Here is a 17,504-nt window from a genome sequence, read left to right as displayed (position 1 = left end):
AATAAAAGTATCCACCTGCTGGATTTGTTTGCTACTGTATCACTAACACCTAGAACAGAACCTGACACATAGTAGATGCTTAATATTTCTCCCAACACAACACTGGAGAAATGAGAGATCTGGACGCTGGCTTGGTGAAGGACGTAACATCTGAGCTGGGGCTTTAAGCTAGACCTTAAAGGATAGGCCTTGTCATCACATAAATAAATAAAGGATAGGTCATGTCATCACATAATAAACTCACGGGGAGGCTCCCAAATAAATTTTGCAAAAGTGTCCCCAGAGAGTTAAACTTTTAAACCAAAGCACAAAGTTTCAGAGTGATGATATACAAGGCCTCCTGAGACAGAGTGACTAGCAGGCTTGCAGGACCTTTTTGGAAAGAGGGTGTGTATATATCCACACATACACACACCTCCATGCAAAATGTACCACTATGTTTGTATTCAGTGTATAGAACCACCTTGTCCTGGCCTCAGGGGCAGGAACTGTGTCATACAGGTCTTTGTGTCCCCATTGCTTTTGTACAGAGACCTTTAGAGATTAAACACTCATTTTCAATAAATTTGACAGGTGTTCTGACATTTTTAAAAGCCAGTCTTATGTTTTTTCTAAGCAATAAAGGGTATTTGCTAATATCTCAGGTTACCAATTATTTATAGAAAGTAACACAAGCTGAAAAATAAATTCAAAAGTTTTCCTGTCCCCCGGTTTATAAATCCTCCTTAAGTTAGCCAAATCTGTAGTTGTATTCGGATCAACATTCCATCTTTGAATGCGGGATTTATGCGAATGTGATATAGGAGCTATCTAGCAGGAAACCCCTACCCCAAATCAAAATAAAAACAAAAGTTAGCTAGGTCATTGGTTCCTTTAACTACACACTTGACTCCGCCTTCGCCCCCGTACATTTTCCTTCACCCAGAGGGCGGCCGGAGAGCGCTCCCCTCATTGGTAGGATTTTCCTCAGGTGACGATTCTAGCCCCACCCCCTCCCCGTCGGTCCTAGATTCCGAGGAGTAATTTGACAAACAAGCGGGAGTGGGCGGGGCGGGCGTCGGATGTGACGTTTCCGGAAGCTCCGAGTGTCATCCGCGGGGAAAGGTGGGGAAGGGTCCCTGGAATGTGGTGGGGCAGGGGCTCTCAGTGTGGTCGGACTCTGGAGGGGAGCGGCCGCCGTGAGTGTGGGGCATGCAGCCTCCTCCTCCCCGCGTCCTCTGCCCGGCCTGCCACGCGCGAGGCTCCTGACGGCTCCCGTCCCCTGCGGGCGGGCCCCGGATCAACCAGGCCCTGCGCTGCCCGGCCTAATGCATGTGAAAGACGCGAAAACGTTGGATGATTTTGCCCGGGATTGGCAATTTGGGCTTGAGTGCCTTCAAGAAGGGCACCGCGAGCAGTTGTTGATAACCCCCTCTCCTCTGTGTACGTCCCCTCCGCTCATTCTTGCCACTTCCTTTCGGCTCCTGCTTGCATTTCCCTGTCAATCCTTTACGCCACCTCCATTTGCATATGCCGCGTCTCCCCTTTGGAATTGCTCAACCCGGTGGTGCCCGGAGCCGCTTGCTGGCCTCGGGAGGGGGTTCTGTTCCGAACCTACGAGTACCTCTCCCGAGAGGTACTGAGATGCAATAAGCATCCTCTGTTTCAGTTAGATTTCGTGGGCTCTTCTTCTGGACTGGGTTTACTAATTAGAAAACTTGGGGAGGTTTTAAATTTGCTCTTGGCTTTCTGCGTCCCTGAAGAGGCTTGGTGGGAGATGGAACGCCTGTGCATCCCTAGTAGTCCCCACAGCTTTTGTGCTATTAGTGAGAAATTAGAAAACTTGGGGAGGTTTTAAATTTGCTCTTGGCTTTCTGCGTCCCTGAAGAGGCTTCGTGGGAGATGGAACGCCTGTGCATCCCTAGTAGTCCCCACAGCTTTTGTGCTATTAGTGAGGGTGTTTTAGGAAGGAAGCTTAGTGTGACCTGGATATTGAAGAGACCTAAAGATAGAATTGGCTGAAAGAAGACTCTCTGAAGGAAGGGTCGGAGTAGAAAACAGAAAAAAACAAAACAAAAAAAACGAACAGTGGCTACACTAATGAAACTGAAATGTGAGGGTTCCTGGGCAGATTGGAATCCTGACCGAAGAAAAAGATCTCTGTTGGGGAGGAGTAAACTATAAGGTGGAAAAGACAAGGTGGGGCCAGTTGACACAGGGCCTTGAAGTGCAAGATGAATTCTATTATAGCCTGTATATTCTAGAGCATGCTGCTTAGGGTATCTGTAATTCAGTGTATATCAGATACCCAGATTCCTTTTGGAAGCGATGGAGAGGGATGATATCTGATTGGAATTTTGAATCTGATCCTAACAGCAACAATATCTACAAAGATTGTACAATTACTGTAGTTTGGACCCAGGGAGAGAAAACTCTCAGGTTGGTTAGTTGGTTTTTTGTGGGGTCTTTTGGTTTTGGGTTTTTGGGTTTTTTGCATTCCAAGTTAACCTTTGTGGCCTTTTGTTGTTCAAATTACGCTTAGTCTTTGAAGATAAGTAAATTGTTGTTTTCAAGATCTTAGTTCTTTGCCATGATGATGAATGATGTTGCAGACTGACTGGAATATTCGTTTAGTGAACAGAGTTATGACTGTCAACATTCATTTCCAGACCAGTTCCCCTAACTGACCTTTATGAAATATGAAAAAGTATACACAGAAAATGTGAGTTACTCGCAGATTAAATTTAAATGTTCAAATGTGAAGTCAGCTAACAATCCTTATGCAAATTCACTGAATGCACTCTGACAGGTACTGGGGTGGGTGGAAGTGGGTAGCTGGAAGGAGAAATAATGGAAAAAATATGTGTCACTGTTCCTATTCTTGTGGTGCTGCGTCAGGGCCACCTAATGACGGGGGATGATTAACTTGAAGGGTAGAACTGAACCCCGTGTGGCCCATTGTTGTTATACTCCTTGTACCACCTAATTATGGCACAGGGATTGTGGGGTTTTGAGTCTGCCAATCCTCTCGTCATCATGTTTTGGGCTTCCTTAAAGGTCTCAGCCTTCTTGTAGGAAAGAGACCATATTTGTTATGAGCCACCACAACATATGGCATTTTTCTCTTATTTTCTTCTTGTTGGGCTTCCTTAAAGGTCTCAGCCTTCTTGTAGGAAAGAGACCATATTTGTTATGAGCCACAACATATGGCATTTTTCTCTTATTTTCTTCTTAAGGTAGAGGTTTGTGAGATAAACACACTGAGTGCTAGACTGTGCTGGGATAATGGGGGCCATAGAGTTGATGCCATCTGTTTTCTCTTTTCTGTCTCAGAACACCTTGGTCCTGATGTCTGAGCATGGAGATGTGAGCCTCCCACCCGAAGACCGGGTGAGGGCTCTCTCCCAGCTGGGTAGTGCAGTGGAGGTGAATGAAGACATCCCACCTCGTCGGTACTTCCGCTCTGGAGTTGAAATTATCCGAATGGCCTCCATTTACTCTGAGGAAGGCAACATAGAACATGCCTTCATCCTCTATAACAAGTATATCACGTAAGATACCTACAATTTCCTTTTTCTTTTCTGGTGACTGATGCCTTACTTATTCTGCCTGTGCGTTTATTATTCTGCTCAGAATTGCTAAAACTAGAGAACTTTACAATGTCATCAGCATTAATCATTTTTGTTGGCCGTTCCTACATATCAGCTGTTCTTGCCATTCAAAGACATGAGTACTGAAGGTGTTATTCTCATGACTCAATAATTTCGTGAGTAAGATTCTTATTTCTTTAGCCTATGCCCACATGGCCCAGCTGTTAGACGAAAGAGTTGGTGGTTAAACTAGACATGTTATGTATTGATGACTGCTTTTACTGTCCTCTATTAAGGCAGCCAATCATAGGGTTATTGTTGGGGCCCATTAGAGCCTAAGTTCCTCACCTCTACTTATTCTGTAGCAAATTGAGTGGTATAGGAAAAAATTTTTCTTCTTCTTAACATATTATAATCATGCAGATCAAGTGATTATTGAATGCCTACAGTTTGTGTGGCTCATCATAATAAGACCTTTCTCTTGAGTTGCTTATCATCTTAGAGGAGGCATCATAAATATGTAATTTATGACAGGAATCATGTTAAAGATCTAATTTATCATTTCTAGTCTTTATTTCATAATACCAGGACCTTTTAAAAAATAATTACAATGTACTTATTTTTGTTTTTGTTATTTTTCTGTTGACAGCTAGCCAGTACAGGAATTGAACCCCGGACCTCGGTGCTATCAGCACCATGCTGTAACCAACTGAGCTAACTGGCCAGCAATTAAAATGTATTTGTATGGCTCTTAACAGTTCATTGGGTATTTCACATGCATAATTTCATTTGATCTTTGTAGTTCTGTGTGCATTGAGTAGGGCACATCATCTTCCCATTCTACATATGAGGAAACAAGCTCAGGGTTTAGTATATGCACATGTTCCACAGTTTGGAATGATAAAACTCAGGTTTTCTAACTCCTAATTCATATTCATTGTACAATATAGGTCCTGTTCTTTCTGTTCTCCATTTAGTTGAAGGTTGTCTTTTGAGATAATAGTCATGAGCCACAGTGACTATTTTTTGGTTATTTTTTATTATTGGTTTTTGAATAGGTAACATATACATATGGTGCAGAATTCAGAAGGCACATAACAGTATATATTGTCAAAAAGTAAGTCTCCCTATCCACTCCTTTCCCCCTGCCACCCTCAATTCCGCTCCCCAGAGATAATCACTCTTATTAGTTTCTTATATGTCCTCCCAGAGATGATATATATATATATCATTAAGGTTTTTTTTAATCACATACTCCTCTAAAGCAGGGTTTCTCAACTTTGGCACTATTGACCTTTTGGACCGAATAATTGTTTGCTGTGGGACTATCCTGTGCATTGTAGGATGTAAAACAGCATCCCTGGTTTCTACCCATTAGATGCCAGTAGCACCCCCTCCCTGCAGTTGTGACAATCAAAAATGTCTCCAAACACTACCTAGTGTTCTCTGGTTCCCTTAGTTGAGAACCAGTGCTCTAAAGGAAAGTATGTGGAAAAGTGGACTGCCTAGGATTTATAGTGTAATTTCACAGTGGAGAAAAGGGACTGCTTTTTTTTTTTTTTTTTTTTTTTTTTGAGTTTAGAGGTATTGCCTGTGTAAAAAGGAAAAAACCTTACATGAGTTAAATTTAACAAAGGTTAATTGTGCAGAAAAATGTTTAGGAACCGGTAGCACCAGGACGAAAAGCAGTTCATAATGCTGTGCCTCACAGCATGTGCAGGCCGTATTTATAGCCAAAGAAAAGGAAGTGACATACAGAAATAGCCTTATTGGCTACAGTTCAGTATTTGCCTTATTTGGTCTTGTTTTGGCAGCCTTCCTCCTCTGATTGGCTGCAAGTTTAGCTGCTACAATTGATTGAGACTCAGGTACTTGTTACAAGAGTATACTCTTATATCAGCTTAGAGTTTGTTTACATATTAAGTTAGATAACTGTTCACTTTAGGCCAAGTTAATTCAATTTAACAATTACCACCTTTTGATCAACCTCTCAATTTTGAAAAAAACCAAAACCATGGACAATGACACCACCCTCTGTTACCATGATAGTGGATTTGTTTGATCTCAGTACAGAATTCGCAAATCACAACATCAAATTAGTTAGATGACTCTTACGTTTTCTTTATGTTTTTCTTACACCAATTGTATTGAGACCATTTGATGTACAAAGGATGGCTACATATGAGTATTTAAGACTTATGAGTGAATGAAACATGTCAGTGAGGCCATCATGATGGCTATCAGAAGGAAAATACCAAAAAACATTTAACAGAAGTCTCCATGAACTGAACCAATCAAAACCAAACAATTTCAGAGTTCAGGCAATAAAGTTAGTTCAACAGTATTTGAGTTCCATTGGTTATAGTCTTTATTCAGGATATGATGGCATTCAAGAACCATAGTTTGCTATAAAGTGGCCTGATTTAAAGAAGTATTTGATATTGTAGTTAGCCTGATAAGACATAGTGATCTGAAAACCCACGAAAAGAAACATAAAAATTAGGAAACCCTGGAACAGCCAAGCTTGCCATACACTCTTCAAGATGCCTGCAAACCAGCCACCAGCTGTTCCCCTGAGGAATTTCCTTAATATATTAAGTAGTGGTGTCTAGAGAAACCACAGTATCAACTACCTTTTTAATTAAGGTCTCTGTAGTATTAAAATCAGGGGAAAGGTAAATGCAGTATTCAGTTTTATTCAGTGCCATACATAATCTCCCGACTTGAGGCAAAGAGGAGATCTAAAGCAGCATAATGTTCTGTTAAGTGTTTTTATTGGACATGAACGTCTGTTGGAGGGTAGAATGTACCTTTCTGAATCCCTGGGAGGCCTTATTGGCTACAAAATCCAAAATTCGCAGCTTACAAATTAGCTTTAAATTCCATACACCTGGCACCTCATTACTGCTAAGAGTGAGTCCCCAGAGGGCTGGCAGGTTAACTCCGTTGGTTAGAGCGTGGTGCTGATAACACCATGGTCCAGGGTTCAATCCTGGTACTGGCCAGCCACCAAAAAAATTTTTTTAGAAAGAGTGAGCCCCCAGGAACCTTACTGGAAACCATCCTCGGTGGTAACTAATTCATCTTCATCTATTTCAAGGTCATACTAATTTCAGTTATTGACCACTTTGACCTCTGATTATGGGAAATATCATGGGAACTTCCGTGGAAAGCTATTTGGAACACAGGAGAGAGCCAGGCCAAAAAGCAAGATCTGTACTAGTGAGGAAGCAGAAAGAGTAAGCAAATTCTCCATAGACCCACATAGGCCCTCAGGAGCTGAAAAGGGGGGCCATCTAGTGGGATTTGAGCAGGGCCCAGTTATACTGAATAGCTCCTGAACAAGGTCCAGTGGGAAACTTACTCTTATGTGGTCCTTTTATAGCATGCTGTAAGGGTACGTAACCACATCTAGTAGAAAGGGACCCTACTGGATTTAATCCGGTGACATTATATAAGCAATTGCTTATACCCATAGATAGTTTCCGAGTCTTAAATCTGGTGCTGGCATCACCCAGACAGGTTTTTTATATTTGGTAGCAATTAGGTTATTAATTGGAAAGGTCAGGGTATCGTTTCCAGTGAGTGTAGAAAAGCAAATAGTAGTGATGTTTAAAGTAACAAGACTAGCTTTCCACTTTTCCTTTGGGGTTCCAGGGTGACTCTCATTGGGAACATGAAGAGGCATTGGCATTAATGGAATCGTTTCCTGATTTTTTTGGCATTAGCCCACAAATCCAGCAACTTCTCTAGTTTCTTGCTAGAGCCTAAGCCTTTGCCAAAGCCATCCACATATTATGGTCCCATGAATTTTCTTGTAAGGAAAGGGAAGGGATCAGGATGGCAAGAAATAGAAAAGAGAGGAAAAAAGATAAGGTTTTCATGATGGCAGAGAACTCTTGATCCACGATTTTGGGAAAGCTGTCCACACTAAGATGCTGTCTGCCTCTGGGGAAAAACTTCTTTGGTCAGCTTTACCTTAAAATCTCCAACAGCTGTACAGTTCCAGAAGTCTGGAGGGGCCCTTTGGAGTTGTGAGATATGGCCCAAAGTTCGAGGCCCTGAAATTTTACTGCAGTGTGGGTGATGAGAAGTATTTAGTGTGGTTGGTCCCTTCCAGTGAGGTTCAGGGGCAGTCTTTCTGTGTTGTTTACAGAATACCCAATCTCTAAGATCTAGATTGTGGAGGATTTGATTGTCCTCAGTTGGTGGATCGTTAAAGAAGTTAAAAGCTTCTTTAACCTGGCAAAAAATATACAGTGGTATAATATATTAAAGCCTTACAATATTTAGTCATATCAGAGTTTAGGAGAGTGGGAGATAAATGAGGTTCTATTATTAAGGGCATAGGTCTTTCAGTAACTATTTCATAAGGGGTCAATCTGTGTTTCCCAGTGGGATTGGATCTGATTGCCATAGAAGCTAATGGTAATACCTTTGGCCAAGACAATCCAATTGATTCAATTAATTGCGAATTTCAGTTTTTAAAATGCCATTTGTCCTTTTAACTTTTCCAGAAGACTTAGGGTGATAGGGATGATGGAAATGTCACTGGGTAAGCACCTTTTTCAATTGCTTTAAAATTTGCCCAATAAAATGGGTTCCTCTATCACTGAAGATTTTTCCAGGGAGGTACCACAGGAGAAACACATTTTTAAATAACCTTTTAGCTACTGTGATAGCATTGGCCTTCCTGCATGAGAAAGTTTCTGTACAACCAGAAAACATTCATTGAAGGTAGAAGTTGAATGAAATCCATTTGTAAGTATTTAAATGATCTAGCAGGTGCCAAAAATGTATCCCCTGAGGTTTTTATTGTCTTACCAGAATTATGGGTTTGATATCTCAGCAATTTTAGAACAGTCACCCCACCAATATTTTTTGCATAATTTGGACATCTTGCCTGTTCCATGATGAGTTGTGGGGTGCAAAGCTTTCAGCAGTGGAAACTTCAAGGACTCAGGGAGGATCATACAGCCATCCAGGCCCTCCTTAAGTTCATGCTTAATACTGAATTTATGTCCTTTCAGATACCAATTTTGTTTCTCCAAATGAGGTTCATTGAACTGTTTATTACCATAGGGGAAGTGACTTGGATCAATCTTATGAAGTTCATTCAAATTGCACATCCTAACCACTTCAGCGCTAGTTAACTTAGCATGAAAATCTGCCAGGGCATACTCAGGTTCAGTTTTACAGTCCTAAAAATGGCATTTGTAATGGCAACAGTTTAACAGAAAGGAATTCATCTACTTGGAGTCCATTTTTTAAAGGGGTTCCACTAATAGAAATCCTTTGTTTCCATAACATGCCAAAATCGTGAACTCCTCCAAAAGCATATTTGCTATCTGTGTAAATATTTACTAACTTGTCTTTAGCTATATGACATGTTAGGGGAGAGCAAAAAGCTCTGCAAGTTGAACTAACTTAAATTGGAAAAGAGTGCCCTTTCCTATTAACTCATTTTGGGTTATAATCATATATCTTGCTTGATAAGAATTTTATAAGATATTAGTCTGCTTTCTGAAAAATACTGAGTTTGACTGAACTTTCAAAAAATTGAAATTTTTTTGAATTTGCAAAAAAAAGTTCATTCCTTAAATCCAGCTCAGATGAAACCTCTACTAAACTGTCTGCTGCCACTGGTTTATAAACAATTAGGATATGCCTTAGTTACTGGGTCAAATTGCAGGCTATCACATGCAGTGGGCTTATAGTCTTCCCCATGTTCTTGGGTAAGAACTCCTAAGGTTTGATTGATACATTTATGAATAAACAAGGTAAAGAATTCCATATAATTTGGAAGTCCTAAAGTGACCATATCTTTAACTTTCCATCCAGTTTATGTTTCTTATTTAAATTGCTAAATTTGAAACAAAGCCCATTTATAAATAGAGCAGTCTCTGCAGGAAATACCCCTTGTAGTATTTTGAGCCCAGAATGTTTCACAAATAGTATTTCTTTTTTTTTTTTTTTTGTCTTTTATCTTTTTCCGTGTCCGGCAACGGATCGCAACCCTCAGTGTTGCCCCCGTATCGGACCGGGGACCGGCAACGGGATCACAACCCTCGGTGCTGCTCCCGCGCCTCGCTCAGCCAGTGAGCGGGAACCGGTCTGTATGTGGGATCCGAACCCTCGGGCGGGAGCGCCGCCGCGCTTCCCAAGCGGCGCACTTATCCAGTGCGCCACCAGGCCGGCCCACAAATAGTATTTCTAAACAAGTTCTACAATCTGAAACTGGTTTATCTTTCTTTTGCCTGCAAGATCATATGATTGACCAATCACTTTTTTTGTGGAAAACCTTAGGGACTAAGTTTAAAAGGTTTTCAGCAATTCTCCTATCTCCTTCTGGTAAGAATATATTGATATCCCATTGAGGTTGGCAAGGTTCACTCCATTCTGCTGCTCCCTTCCATTTTCAAGCTTCACTATGTTCTAATATAATGTGAATAAATCCAGGGAGTCCTGCATCATTAGCTCCTAGGATTCTAAATTCCTCAGTAAATTTTTGAGGATTTTCTCTTGGATTAGGGAAGTCTTCTACAACAACTCTAAGCTAAACCTTTGACAATGGAGTAAAAGTGGTTATGGCAGGCAGACCTGGTTGATTAGAGGGTCTCACTTTGTAAAGCATTTGTTTAACTTCCCCTTTCTCATTATTCTCAAAGTGGGAAGGAAATTGAGCAAGAAGGTTAGTGGACTCAGGATATTGAGGTAAAGAAGGATAGAGAGAAAGAGCAGTCGGGGTTAGTTCAGTTAGGGTACAGTCCTCTTTCATCATATCCTCAGTTTGTTGCTTGAGCTTTTCATCTGCCTTTTGTAAAGAATCTTTTAGCAAGGCAAATTTTGATTCGTTTGATCTTTGATATACCTCTATGTACCAGCTAAAAATTGCATTACATTGTTTAAGTGAGGTTTTTGATTCTTTCATTTCCAGTGTGCCCCGTAAGAAAACAATTTTGTTTAAAACTTCTCCATTGTGGCCATTTTAATTCTAAGTTGTTTCTAGTAAGGTTAACTCATTTTTTGCAAGACTGCACAAATTCTGGGTCCATAATTCTTATACGTAAAGTTAGCTGGAGTCCTAGAAGGTATAGTACCGGACTCAGACACACCCATTATCAAAAAAGTACCTACCTGAGTCCTCTTAACTGGATCCAGTCCAGTTAAATTATCAAATCCAATTTGATCCTGGACCCAGTCCAATGAGGTAGGGGAAAAAAGAAAAGAAAAATTGCTCAAATAAACTCGGAGAGCTTAAAACACAAATCCAAGAGAGACTCACCCACAACCTCCAGTTGCTGTGAGAGATCAGTGGGCATAGTGTGCCCTGGAGGGTACCTTGCTTGGTCACTTGGTGCTCCTGGGGATTGCTGGAACTTCTGCTTCAGGCCTCTCTTCTGATGCCACTCTGTTAAAAGGAAAAAAAACTTAGACAAGTTAAGTTTAACAAAGTTTATTTGAGCAGAAAAAGATTCATGAACCAGGTAGCACTCAGAACCGAAAGTGGTTCAGAATGCCCTGCCCCACAGCACATGCAGGCCATATTCATAGCCAGAGAAAAGGAAATGGCCTGATTTATTTATTGATACTGAAACAGCCTGATTGGCTTGCAGTTCAGTATTTGCCTTACTTGGTCACATTTTGGCAGTCTTCTGCCTCTGGTTGGTTGGAGGTTTGGCTGCTATGATTGGCTGAGACTCAGCTGCTTGTTACAAGAGTATATTCTTACGTTAGGTTACAATTACAATTCGTTTACATGTTAAGTTAGATTACTGTTCGCTATGTATGGAGGCAGCTTTAGGCCAAACTTAATTTGATTTAATACCTGTTTCCTCAAAGATCTGGTAGTCCATTAATGCCATCATGCCCTGTCATGTGGCCTCAATGTTTCATAGAATTATAATTACATTTCTGCTTCCCTTTACTGTTATGAGTTTTTTATTCCTAGGCACAGAATTTATTTTCCTGAGAAGATTCTTTGACTACTCTCCTTTTTATTTACTGCTGGTAGAAATAGTATTCTTTTACATTTCTAGTAATGTTGTAGATTGTTCTCTGAGAATGAAACCCAGGGGTGCAGTTCCTTTGGAGAATCACTAATTGAGAAAGTTCAGTAGAATTATGGTATTTTCTGAAGAGCCTTCTGGGTCCTCTTGCCCCACATAGAAAGTGCTTTCAGGGCAAGGACCTTATTCATTCAGCAAATATGTATTGAGTATACCTACTATCTACTTGGCACTGCACTAGGTCTGGATACACAGTGGTAAGTAAAACCACCCCTGTCCTTATTGGTGTTCCTTTCTAGGTATGGGTGAAGACAACAAACAGATAAGCAAATAAATATATAAGTTATAAGATATGGAAAATGCTATGAAGGCAACAGAGAATAACTACGGGTATCTAATTAAATAAAGAATCAGGGTGAGGTCTGAGAAGGTAAGATTTAAGCTGAGACGTGAAGGATACGATAGAATTGGTCATTCCAAGAGCATGGGGCAGAGCATTTAAAGCAAGGTAACTGTGTGTTCAGAAGCTCTTAGGTAGAAAAGATCTTAGAGTGTTCTGAGGATTGAAAGATCATTGTGTTTGGAGTATAGCCTGAGGAGGGAGAAGGAACTTACATTTTATCTTGCAAGCAACAGAAAGCCACTGAAAAGTTTTAAGTTAGGTTGTGACCTAAATTTACTTATATTTTTAAAATATAAATTTTGGTTGTTGTTTGATGAAAGGTAGAGGGAATATAAAGAGAAGGCAGGGAGACTAGTTAGGAAGCTCTTGCAGCAATTTAGGAGAGACTGTGGCTTGAAGTAGTGTGGCAGCATGAAAAGAGGCAGATGGATTTGGTATTTTGGAGGCAGAGTCCAAAAGACTCAGTGATAGTTTGGGAAAAGAGATGGTATGGAGGTTAACCTTGGTTGCCATGAGCAACTTAGGGTATGGTAGTCCATTTACTGAGATTTGGAAAGTGGTGTCAAAAAGGGGTTGGGTAGAGGGGAAATTCAAGAGTTCAGGTTTGGTTTTTTTCTGATATGTTAAGTTTGAGATGCCTTTGAGATATCTAAGTAGAGACGTTAGCTAAGAGGTTGAATGTACCAGTCTGAACTCAGAGGAGAGATCTGGGCTGGAAATACAAAAGAAGGGGTCCTCAGCATACAGATGGTTCTGAAGGTGTGGCGGTGGCTGAGACTTTCTATTGCAGAGGTTCCTAATCTGGGGTTCAGGAACCTCACAGGGATTCATGGATAGAATTCAGGGAGTCCATGAACTTGGATGGGAAAAACTTTTCTTGTCTATACTAAACATTGACTGAAATGTTAACATTTCCTTCAATTTTGAATGTGTGCCTCAAACATCAGTGATATTAATAATATTTGTAATTTTGTCACCAATAGAAATTAAGATATTTTCATATCACATTACAGTTATTGCTGACATCTCAAAATAGCATCTGCACTTATAACTACTTCAGAATTAAAGTATAGAATTATTAGGCCCACAATTAGATTCTGTTATTTCATGAATTAATAAATATATTAATAAAGAGCACATTAATAAAGAAACACATATCAATTTTCTTTTATATCTTGAAAACTATATTTCAGTAAAATTGGTTTCTTTTGTAATCCTTTATACTTTATACCTTAAAAAAAAATTATTCTGAGAAGGGGGTCCATAGGCTTCACCAGATGCCAGAAGGATCCATGACACATAAAAGGATCAAGAATTCTTGATACTGAGACTACAGAATGAGAAGAGAAGGAGTCTAGGACTGAGCCTGAGGTTGGTTAGTGAAGGGGGAACCAACAGGAGACTTTGAAGGAAGGTTCAAGAGGCAGGAGGAAATCCAGGAAAGAGTAGTGTCATGGCAGTCAAGAGAGGTCAGTGTTTGAAGGAGAGAAGCCGACTGTGTCAGATGGGCGAAGATAGAAGAGTGGTCTTAGGGTTTGGTAAGATGTCAGTCAGTGATCTTAAAGAGACATTAGATTGGAGTGGTTGGAAAGGTGAATGGAACATAAGAAAGTAGAGGCAGTGAATATAGATCATAAGTTGGCAAACTTTAGCTGTGAAGGGCCAGATAGTAAAATTATTGGTTTTATGGGCCATTTTCATCTGTCACAACCTCTACTTTGTGGTGTGAAGGCAGCCATAGATAATATATAAATGAATGGGTGTGGCCAGTTCCAATAAAACTTTATTTACAAAGACAGCTGGCTAGCCAGATTTGGCCCACTAACTGTAATTTGCCAACCCCTGGTGTAGACAACTCTTTGGAGAAGTTTAGATAGAAAGGAAAACAGAAAAATGGGGAAGTAGTTGCAGTGGGACAAGGAATGTATGAATGTTGTATATGTATTTCAAGACAGGATATTATAGAGCATGTTTTTGCTGATGGGATCCTGTGGAAGAGGAGAGGCTGATGATCCAGAAGAAAAGGAGTTTAACTGTGACAAACTCCTAAGAAGGCAAGTGGGGATAGGATTAAGAATACATAGATGCTTAAGAAATTGATGTTTTTAATGTGACTTGGTATTACTTTGAGTGACATGAATATCAGTGTGAACAGCAGGACTGATATGGGGAGTCTGTCTCTGTGTAAGGTTCTACTAATAGGACCATTTAGTATAATGAACTAGTCCTGGAGGAGAAGTGGGGGATGTTGTGGGGGAATTTAGCAACTCATTTACTTGATTTGTTGGATTTGGGGTTTAATTTGAAATTTTGTTGAGTTTTCTTGACCTGAATCAATAAACATAGCTACCTTCATTTTTCTTGCAGATAGCTTCAAGACTCTTATTCTGATTCTGTGAACTGACAAGTACAGCAATTGCAAAGACATTCTAGCTCAGTGATTCTGTCTGTTTTTCTACTGTATTTTACTTGATATATTCCTATCAATAATAGCAGCTCACTTTGCCAGTTACTACAACTGAGGAAAGAGGAAAGCAGGGTAGGCATCTACCTCCCCCTTTATGAGTATCATTGTTCTAGACCTTTTGTGGATACTTTAATTCAGGATTTTAAAAGGCATGTTTGTTCTTTCTCCTGGAGCAGTTCAAGCATCTTAATGATCTCAAGCATATTTCTCCCCTCAGTGGTTTCCCTACTGTAGGAATGCTTTGCCTTTTGCAGACCCCAGTATAGAAGAAAGATCTTCAGCATATTAAATCAGTACATATTTTCATGATGAGCACAGACAATAAACCAGGCAGTGGATTCTTTCACAGCTTTTTATGGTCATCGACGAGACTGCACAGAACAGTTACAGAGTATTCAGGCAATTCCTGTGTGCTATGTGAGCCTCCCATAACACAAACCCTCTTTCTGAAAATGAACTGTCACCTGCATCAAAAGTGTTTCCTGGTGTTGGGGTTTGTAGACTGAAGAAGGCTTCATCTGTGATCATGCTTACTTTGCTGATTAAATTTTAAGATTGGAAGAAATGAGATGAGGGGATTTAATACATCTATGTTAAAGAATTTCTGCTTGACTTTTTTTTAAAATTTAATTTTATTTTGTCAATATTGACTTTTTGAATTAGTTGTTTTCATACAAAATTAACACTTGTTCATGATTAAAATTTTTTTTTTCAAAAGCTACAAGGGAAATATGAAAAGAAAAGTCCCATCTACCGGAGGCAACCACCGTTATGTTTTGTGTGTGTACAATGTTTTCACACATGCAAGCAAGCACACAGGGACTCAGTTGTGTATTCTTTTTCCTTAAAGCATGAATGGGATCATGTGATGTATTCTGTTCTGCAACTTGCTTTCTTAACAGTGATATCTTTCCATATCAAGACATACTGAACCATATTCTGCCTCAGGATTATTCCTTCTGCCTGGACCTCTTCAGGACTCACTTTCTTTCTTTCAGTCCTTACTCAAATGCCACCTTTTTAAGTGATGACTTCCTTAGCTGTTCTATCTAAAATTTCTACCCCTTCCCTATCACTTTCTTTCTCCCTTCCCTGTTAATGTCTTTCCTAGCACTGATAATCTAACATACTTTCTGTTTTGTTATCTGTTCCCCCACTGTGATTGATGTACACTGTATAGTGGAGAGGAATTTTTGACTGTCTTGTTCACTGCTATGTCCCCAACCTTCATAATAATGCCTGACACCATAGTAGATGCTCAATAAATACTTGTTGAATGAATGAATGAATGATTAGCTTGTTTTCACATTTGAGTACACCATAATTTATTAAATAATCTACTGATGAACATTTAGGGTTTTGTTTTTTTTTTTCAGTTTTTCCTACTTTTATAAGCAATGCTATATTGAAAAGTCTTATATGTGTATCCTCTTTTGGGCAGGGGAGACAGCTATCTGGTAAGAGGATCCAAATCCTTGACCTTAGTGTTATAACACCATGCTCTAACCGATTATATGTATGTCTTTGTATTATTTTATATCTTATAATTTATCCTAGAGGTGGAATTGTGAGTTTAAAGGATATATACATTTTAAATTTTGAATAATTGTCTATCATCTTTTCCCTCCCCTTAGAAAAAAGGTTATGTCAATTTACAACCCTACTAACAGGGTATGAGGACGGCCGTCTCCCTATACCTTTGCCTAAATCAGGTATAATCAACCTTTAAGCTTTGCCAGTCTGCTGGGTGAAAATGGTATCTCATCTTAATTTGAATTTCTTTCATTATGAGTGAAGTTGAGCACTATTTCATATATTTATTCACCTTTTGTGTTTACTTTTCTGCTATCTCTTTTTTTCCCATTGTTCTGTTAGGTTGTTTTGCTTGTGTTTTTGCCAGTGCATCTTTGTTTGCTTTGGTACATTTCCTCTCCTTAGGCTGCAACCAGATATAACCCCAGCGAACAATATACATCTGGGCCACTGCTATTCTATGCCTGAAAAGTTTCTAGCGTTGATGTGAGCATATTCATGTCTTATTCTTCCTCACATTTTTTGTTTGCTTGTTAATTAGTAAAAACAATCATATAAGCACATAGCAGATGTTGGCTATATGCTAGGCACTGTGCTTATCACTTTATTTTTATCATCTCTTTAAGTGTCACAGCAACCCTATCCGGAAGTACTAGTTTGTCCCCATCTATATAATGTTTATATACATTTGACCTTTGAACAACACAGGTTTGAACTGCATAGGTCCACTTATTGCTGATTTTTTTTTCTAATAAATACTGTAAATGTATTTTCTCTTCCTTATGGTTTTTTTTTTTTAACATTTTCTTTTCTCTGGCTTACTTTATTGAAAGAATACAGTATAAATACATACATAATAACGTACAAAATATGTGTTAATCAACTGTTTATGTTATCAGGAAGGCTTCTGGTCAATAGTAGGCTATTAGTTAAGTTTTTGGGGAGTCAAATTTATACATGGATTTTCGACTGTGCTGGGGTAGAGGGGAGAGCAGTTGAAAAATCTACGTATAAATTTGGATTATTATAACCCCCACATTATTCAGGGGTCAACTGTATAAAGAAACTGAGGGATGGTGAGATTAAGTGACTTGCCCAAGGCACACAGCTAGTAAGCAGCAAAGCCAGGATTATCAGCCCAGGCAGAGTAGCTCCAGGGCCTGCCCTAACCGCTAAGCTCTGTTACCTCCACTACGAGTCATGGATTATGTTGCCCATTGTCTGTTTTCAAGACACCTTTCTGCCCTTATGTCCCCATTCAGAAAATTGACTACAGTTGCTGAAACAAGGGAAAGTATTCATGTACAAGTCTGGGAATTTTATCTTTACTTATAAACTGGATTCCATTACATAGTTCAAAGTCAAAATGGTATAAAAATGTATACGGTAAAAAGTTTCATTCCTTCTCTTACCTCATCCACTCTATTTCCCCTGCCTTCTACTTTTATTAGTTTGTGTGTATCCTTTTTGTGTTTCTTTATATACTCACAAACAAAATAAATAAATAAATAAATATAAATGCA

At 39.5% G+C, this 17,504-nt stretch overlaps 1 protein-coding gene across 4 annotated transcripts in view; it reads left to right on the top strand.

Moving 5' to 3' along the window:
- Positions 1-1,070: 1,070 nt before the first annotated feature.
- The window catches only part of STAMBP (STAM binding protein), a 35,183-nt gene continuing 18,749 nt past the window's right edge, over positions 1,071-17,504 (top strand). The window contains exons 1-2 of one of the 4 annotated variants that reach the window (XM_008579888.1): positions 1,071-1,104; positions 3,313-3,530. In XM_008579888.1, coding sequence (XP_008578110.1) covers positions 3,328-3,530 — 203 coding nt within the window. In that variant the 5' untranslated portion in view covers positions 1,071-1,104; positions 3,313-3,327. Of the gene's footprint in view, positions 1,105-1,309; positions 1,423-2,013; positions 2,419-3,312; positions 3,531-17,504 lie in introns of those variants that run through there. The other 3 variants (XM_008579889.1, XM_008579890.1, XM_008579887.1) reach the window with 3 other exon arrangements.

Source organism: Galeopterus variegatus, unplaced genomic scaffold, assembly GCF_000696425.1.
Source record: "Galeopterus variegatus unplaced genomic scaffold, G_variegatus-3.0.2 Scaffold1973, whole genome shotgun sequence".
Taxonomy (NCBI): Eukaryota; Metazoa; Chordata; class Mammalia; order Dermoptera; family Cynocephalidae; genus Galeopterus; species Galeopterus variegatus.
Note: the sequence above shows the minus strand (reverse complement) of the source record. Positions and strands in the feature narration are given on the sequence as shown.